The sequence below is a fragment of the Malurus melanocephalus genome, unplaced genomic scaffold (genome assembly GCF_030028575.1).
Source record: "Malurus melanocephalus ecotype Western Australia unplaced genomic scaffold, MMel_1.1 scaffold_250, whole genome shotgun sequence".
NCBI lineage: Eukaryota > Metazoa > Chordata > Aves > Passeriformes > Maluridae > Malurus > Malurus melanocephalus.
This window is the reverse complement of record NW_026623482.1, coordinates 142,230-150,006: the sequence shown is the minus strand read 5'-3', so window position 1 is coordinate 150,006 and position 7,777 is coordinate 142,230. Positions and strand designations below refer to the sequence as shown.

The window sequence follows — 7,777 nt, the reverse complement described above, 5'->3', positions numbered from 1 at the left end:
AATTGAATCATTTAACACCAGACAAAACAGAAGTGCCTGAAATGGCAATTAAACAAACCAGACTAACAAGGCTTTTCTATTTCTACAATAAATGTTCAGCAGTGACACTGTGACGTTCCTAGGTGCTGCACTGAGCAATCACTATAATAAGTAACAGAGTAAGCTCTAGTTCACACAAACGGATCTCCTCAGTAGAAAAAGTATTGATGATATGCTCTACTTTTCTCCACCCTCTATTTAAGYCTTCTGAAATACGATTCAAATGGGTTGTGTCACTGTTTCTAAGGGAGATTAAGACATTCACTTCCAAGCTATGAGCAGCAATAGCTACTCTTTTTATTAGCTGCATACCTCTGTTCTTTRCTTAATCAAGAGAAGAAAACACATCCTAACAGCAAAGAAAACCACATCRCTGTCTGTATCCAACAATAAATGGGATGCAAGAGGCGACGGCTTAGCAAAAACACAAGACAAAGATTGGATTTTCAGAAACCATGGTTTTTTACTCTTTCTTTGCCATGAAATAGTTTTGTTTCCTTAATGTCTTGGCAGTCACCTTAGTAGCCTCTTGCACATATAAGCATTTTTAAACATTGTCACATCAATTTTCTTTTAGTTCTCATTAAGTATATGGCATTTGATTTACCRTAATTCTTACTCTTTTGTTCATATGCTATAAATTGCAACAGAAATAATTTATAATCAGACGTGCATTGGTCAGTATTTCTCCCCATTAGTTTCACCACAACTTTTAGCTAGTACACGTTCCTAAAAATCCCTCCATGTTAGTACATTTGTAAGATCTGCATTTCAATAAAAAAATACAGAAACTCTGTTTTGGATACTGTCTTAAACCCTCCCTCTGATATTTCAAGCCCTTATCATAAGGATTTTGACGGCTTTTACCCAAACACTTACAGGAAATCATAAGGTAATCATCACAGTTGCCCTTCTCTTCTTGGTGTTCCACAGGGATTCCATTGGCATCGATCACTGCCTCTGATGCACAGTCTGCCACCAAGACTTCCTCAGAAACAACATCTGTTCCCAGAGTATCAGTGACAATATCTGCTTCTTCAACGTTATCATGAACCACATGCTCAACGTGTCCAACTTCAGGTACATGCATTGACTCACTTGTCAGTACATGCTCTGGAATAGACATTGTCTCTGCTGTTATGTCAGAAGCTAAAACATCATCTGGGACAGTGCAATGAGCCAAAGAAACCTCTTCGGCTACGTCTGCGTCCAGCACTTGTTCAGGAATAATGACTGTTTCAGACACATCTGGCTCCTCCATGATATCTGGACACTGAACATCCTCGATAACAACATCCTCAATGACATCCTGGATTACTACGGAGTCTGGATCATCAGGAACAAAATTATGCACGGTTATATCTGAGTCGACTACATCTGAAACAAATACTGTTTCCTGTACTTCCACAACAATCTGATCTCCATCCATATGTGTTGCATCAGCTCCTGAAAAACATAATTAAAACAGAACTTAAGTTGTGAAACTGTCTCACATGAGGTAGTTAATAATTGAAATTACTTCAGTTTCACTTCAACTTTTACACCATGCTGCAGTTTAGTAAAACAGGCATAACAGCATATGAGCTATTTAGAAAGGCAGACAAAGCAAGTCCTCAGTAGATGCTAACCTAATTAAGATGAACAAGATTTTCTTTCTTGGAAAAGATTTGCAGTTTTTAGACTCTCCCCCAATAGCCAAACAACTATTACTTGACTGAAAGCACAGTRGCTCATTCATATTGCTCTGAGTAATAAAAACAACCCAAATTCAAAAGCGACTACTCTAAACAATAGCATTGATGCAGCACAGCACTTCTAAGCAAAGGCAGAATAACATCAGTCAATTGCATCTAAAGTGAACTCTTATCTATRTATTATCTCCTTACAGACCTGTTGGATCAAAAAATGCATTTGGCTCGTGTGGCTGCAATTCAAGCCCATCTTCATCCATGGCCTTTAACTCTCATCAGTCACAGTGTCTGCAGAAGGTAAAGAAGAMAGGTTATTTCACTTGTATTAGGTGAAGAAGGTTGCCTCTGCCTATGCACTAAAAAACTGAAATTTTGGGTGCATGGCAGTTAACACAGAATACCTCAGGACTAAGATCAACCAGATTTCACTCAGGATCCCTCAGTCTGGGATTCCAGCAACACTACTGTGGATGACCAAACACCCAGGGTCTGAACAAGAGGAGTGTGAAGTCCAACACTCTGGGTCCATTTCTCAAAACCCTACGGCTTCACAAACACAGAAGCTGCTCATAAAGGAATGTGAAAATATGATTTCCTTATAATATTTAAAAAAAAAAAATTCAAATAAAGCCTAGACAAGTTCACACTCAAGACCTACTGGATGGTGAGGAATACAGAATGTCAGTCAAATCATTAAGGCTCAATAAGGTAAGTTAAACATACAGAGATCATTAGCTGAAATGCACACCAGTTCTGATGTCCTGATGTTCATACGTGGGCTATTAGAAGAAGTCCATCCTTATGTCACTCCAGGATCTCAAATCATCAATGTAAACTGCTTCCAGAGCATAACATCCTATGTTTTCAAACCTAGATTTGTGAATGTTTTCAAAACTCTTGCCCCAAGACAAAGTTCCATAAGTATTACAAGTCAGTTCTCAAAAATTACCAAATACTATGTTCTACCAAAATTATTGAAAAGAATGTCAACATTTCTTCAACGTTCATTTCTTCAATTAAAATTTCACTCTTCTTTCAAAAGAACCTAATAAGACTATGAAGTTAAAATACTTGCAAWGATAAGACACTGTTACCTAAATTCTGCTGCAAACTAAATTATGTGCATTACACTTAGGATCAGGCAAACCTATTAGGTATAATGCAGTCTAACATAAACTTGTACTACTCCCCTGCACTTAAGTCCAACTACTTTCCTAAGTGCAGAATGAGCAAGAGGCAACAGAATGTTGCTTCATGTTTCTGCTTGTGATTCTGTAGAAGATGTTATTTTTTTTTCCTTCTAACATTTCTCACAGTGACAAGCAGAAATCTCCCCAATTCTGTGATACTTTTACAAAAGACAGACAAAACATCGAGATTTTACCCAAGGTTTCCATAAGAATCCTACCCTTTCTAAATTACATCAGCTAACATCTACATTCATTAATTTTTTATCAGGGAAATTGATACACGAAAGAARAAATTAACTAGTCCAAAATACAAATCCAAACCCACAATCTAGAACAAGTRTTTTCTAAACTTGCCCCACTTTTTAGCTCAAATTTTCTCAACTCTTCACCTCTGGAATTCTCCCTTGGGGCGTTGTCCAGACTCCAGTGCAGTCACTTGGGCCTTGTCCCTTACAGAAGTTGAGGGAGAAATATAGCCAGACATTGAACTRKAACAAAAACAGTGGCACACTAATAATTTTCCAAGGTGTTCTGTATTTGTGTAATGCTCARCTCGAAGAACTTTGCATTTTAAAGACAGCTATGCTAACAAGTCATTGGAGTGTRCAAGTGGACATAAATCATCTCCCAATTATTCAAGCACTGTCAAGTACTTCCATCAGACGTGCCCACTATTAAGACCAACAGCTCTTCACCCAAAGCTTTTTTTCAGAACCAAGAGCAAAAGAAAAGTGCTTCTCAGCCTCAGATGTGAGAAACAGCTTGACTGATGGCAATCAACTTCTGCCATGCCACAAGAAACAAGAACACAATAATAAAATCCCATACAGTATTTCAAGCAAGAATTATTCACACCCAAATTGCTTTCCTTCCATCTATTCAGCATACACCCAGTCAGTCTACTATGAATGCCCTTCCTATTCATCTTGTCATATTTTTTGTGTTGCTTTCACTGTTCAGTTTCTTCTCTTCTGTTGCTTCTTTTCCCAACTTTTGGCATGCCTACACCAATCTTACGTTCATTACCTCACCTGCTCATTTCATCCCTCCAGCTTCTAACTACAGTRCACTCCCATCATTCACACAAACCTCTGCTACTCATCAATTTGTAGCAAAGACTGTATCAGTTATAAGGTGATTTTTTCCTTTTTGACAGGAGGCAAAGGGAGACTAAGGGTTGGCAGAAATAAAATTGCCTCTTTCCTCGAACAATATACACACAAGATGACGGAACTCTCTGTCCAGCTCTCAGGGAAAAGTTCAGATGCCCTTTTGCCTGTGCTTTTGAGACTATTACCATACACATCAGTCTTCGATCTGCAGCGACCTGACCAGCCTGAAGTGTCAGTTCACCACTAGCTACTGGAAGAACTGGCATTCGTTTACTTGCTTCCTGCTTTCACCACCCACCTGACCATCATTTCACCACAAATGCCAACTTCTTATGATTCATGCCTGTACTTTCTCTATCCTCTCCTCTCCCTAAATTCCTCTGTAAGTGAGGCACCCCTTCAATTGCCCTTCCATTCTCTTCACCCATGAGATGCAGAGGTCTCTAACTTACATCCCAGCTTCCTGTAAGTGCCCACTGACACCATCTCTTCCCTGTTATTCTTGTTGATGCCTGGATTCCAGGCAACAGTTGCTAAACCCAAAATGTCTCTGTGGGGTTTAGGAGGTGCAATTTCACAGCAATGACAGCCTAGCACACCCTCCATCTGCAGACTGCATCACTCTGACCTCTTCTGTTCTAGCCAGGTTTTCTCACCTTCACTGGCACAACGTGCTCAGAACAAAAGCTCGGTCTCCACACAAACCAGACACTTCCTGGGCATATGGGTTTCAAKTCTGAGTCTTAAAAAGGCAACCAACATTTGCTTTGGTGCTTGTTCCAGAGTAGAAAGAAACTTCMATGTTTTCACTCAATGAATTTCTCACTAAATAATGTTCCTCATAATGTGCTTTTGCACCCAGACCCAGCCAACACATCACTGTACACCAGTTCYTATCCCTACGTAGCACCATAAGGAGTTTAAAAGTGCTCTGCAAGGGCAAAGGCCCCACATCCACAGAAATTTGCTGCAGGAAGAGGACAAAAAGAGGATGCAGATACTTAAAACAGGAATTAACTGAACTATTTAAAATAATAAAGGTGTCCAAATCMGAATCTGCCAAGCAAAAAGGCATAAAGTAATTTGTCTGTAGCTGAGGTAAAAAAWTACAAGATTCCTGAAATAATTTTGAGGTTTCAGCATTCTAACCAGATGAGAAAACAGTTTCCTCCTGCTTGCTCTTCTGAGCAGAGGGTGAGCACAGGGGTACAAGATGCAGCCACACAAAGGAAGGAACACCAGAGAGTTCAGTACCAACAGCAGCTTCATGGTACGAGAAATACCAGAGCTGCTTCTTGCAAGCACCACARTGAACATCTTCAATTCCTTGGCAAGCACCCCAAGCTCTGTGGTACCATAAAGGCTGGGAAGCAATTCCAGCAGTTCACCTTCCTGCAATATTTCAAGAAGGACAGAAACTYCTCTCAGTCTAGCTGAGATTTACCTCAGGACCCAGTTCTGGCATTGTAGCCAACAGAATTAATTTTTCAGTTCTGGTGTGTGAACCCAAACTYTCAAAGAAAAGCAGGTGCCCAGCCATGTCCCTACACTTAGCTCTTCTCAGCTGTGTGTCTCCTTGTTCAAATCTCAGGAATTGTGGAAACACTTCTCTAACCACTGTGACAAAAAAAAAGCTGAGGAACCCAGACTTGAGGTTTTTATACTGCTGAAAAGAACTAAACATCTACACCTTTTACTTGGCTTGGGTCCATGCCAGCTTCACATGGATTGAGAATTAATACAATTCTATAATACACTTAATTCAGTTCATATAGTTAGTTTTTACAAACTGAATTTTACCTATTTACTCAGAGACTTGGCTGGTTTTGGCTTTATGGAAGTCAAGGTAACATTTTTGAGTGGAAGGACAGATGGAAAACTATATATTAATGGAAAAATGATATTACTGTATTAGCAATAATCTCCAAAAATAAAAATTATTGTGAGAACAATCAGTTAGGAGAAGYAATGCAGACAGTGCACTAATCCTGCCACATTACATATCCTGGACTCAAGAGACCTAGCAAGGTAATCAAGATGGAATAAAAAGAAATAGACAAGCTGTCACTTTTTAAAGAAGGAGCAACTTTAAAAATAGAGTTCTTCAAAAGAGGTTTAATATTCCACAGAAACTCTCAGTTTCTCTTCTCTCACCAGAAAAAGAACAAAAAAAGAAAATGGGGGAAAAGGACAAGGAGAAAAAGGGCAAACTCCTGAAAAGCCATCCTTGTGAAGAAGAAACACATGACATTGTCCTTTGCCTACTCCTAATTTGCGGCAAGGCCGTAAACCAAACATCCAGGCAGTGAAAAACTCTGACAAATCAAGGCATAAAACAGCAAAATTCCCCTCGTGCAAGTGCTGGGATGACTTAAGTGTACAGCCACAACCATGTTCCCGTGGTGCCTTGCTACATCCCATTAAAAATTGCGGCACGCTGGCATGTCCCAATTGGGTCAGAGCCCCGAGCCACCGAGTGCTCCTGAGGCAGCTCTGGGCTCAGTCCACGCCACTGCTGCAGTGTCACAACTCTCCTGATGTGACCCACTTGAGTGCACACACACACACACACACACTGCTCTCGCTCGCACACACTTGAAGGGCAAAAAAGAAAAAAAACAAAAAAAAACTACACTCCTATAGGATTGAATTCCTGCCTTGAAACAACCCTCCCCACCCCCGTTATTACTACGTGGTTAAATAGAATAAAAACGATGTTACAAATGTAACAATGTGATCATTCGGCTGCTTATTTCTTGATCCATCTGCCTCAGGTTTGGCAGGAGAATCGGTGCTGCTGTTTTCACTGCTATTCCGTAGAAAAACCCCCTTAAGTCATTGCCTTCTTTGTTGTAGTTCAGTGGTGGGGTATTTGCAGAAACCGGTTAAAGCAATGGGTTTTATCCAGATTTCAAAGGAATACTGTGCGCCAGACGACAGTAATTCTAAAGCAAATAAGCTATTCTTAACGAAACCTAAATTAGGGAAGTGACCGATCCCAGGCGCACCTTTGAGCCAGCACCAAGAGGGCCCCCAGGGAATTAGGGAGCTGCTCACGGGGCGAGGGGGGGAAGGCGGCTGCGGGAGAGCTCCCGGCGCTGCCCSAATCCCCGGCCGGAGAAGAGGAAGGAGATGGCGGGGCAGGACGGGACGGGGCCGCGCAGGGAGCGGCGGCGGGCCGGAACGCGCCTCGCTCGGCTGCGCCTGGCAGTGTGGCAGCGGGAGGCGGGGAGGGTGTGGAGGCTGCGGGCGGTCCCTGCCGGAGCCCCGAGGCTCCCCCGCCCCGCCCGGCCCGGCCCGCGCGGGGCCCCGGCTGTGCAAGCGATTAATTCAAGATGGCGCCGGCGCCCTCCGCCCCCCCCGCGCGCCGCCATTTTGTCTCCTCCTCCAGACACCTCCGAGCCCCCCCCGGCCGGGCCCGCGGCCCCTCACCGGCCCCACTCGCCTCCCCCCAGGCCCGCGGCCACCCACCTCCGCTCCGCGTTCCTCACGCCGCCTCCCCCGCCGCCCCGGGCCGCGTTGGGCTTGCAAGACCCGCCGGCGCAGAGCCCGCGGCCCGCTCCTGTGGCGGAGCCCTGGCGCGGCCTAGCTGCGGCCTCCTCGCGGCCTGCGCCGCGGCCTGTGCGGGCAGGGGGAGGCCCGGCCCGGGCGGGCGGCAGGGCCCGGCCAGCGGCTCTTACCGTGCGGGTGGCGGGCGGCGGCGCTCGCTCGGCGCGGCCTCTCTCTGCGCGACTGGGCCGAGCGC

General features: G+C 43.8%; 1 protein-coding gene across 3 annotated transcripts in view; it reads right to left on the bottom strand.

Moving 5' to 3' along the window:
• The window catches only part of ZFX (zinc finger protein X-linked), a 21,344-nt gene extending 13,567 nt beyond the window's left edge, over positions 1 to 7,777 (bottom strand). For 2 of the 3 annotated variants that reach the window (XM_057375461.1, XM_057375463.1), the window contains exons 1-3: positions 7,504 to 7,570; positions 1,930 to 2,018; positions 919 to 1,485 (exon numbers count right to left, since the gene is read on the bottom strand). In XM_057375461.1, coding sequence (XP_057231444.1) covers positions 919 to 1,485; positions 1,930 to 1,990 — 628 coding nt within the window. In that variant the 5' untranslated portion in view covers positions 1,991 to 2,018; positions 7,504 to 7,570. Of the gene's footprint in view, positions 1 to 918; positions 1,486 to 1,929; positions 2,019 to 7,503; positions 7,571 to 7,712 lie in introns of those variants that run through there. The other variant, XM_057375462.1, reaches the window with a different exon arrangement.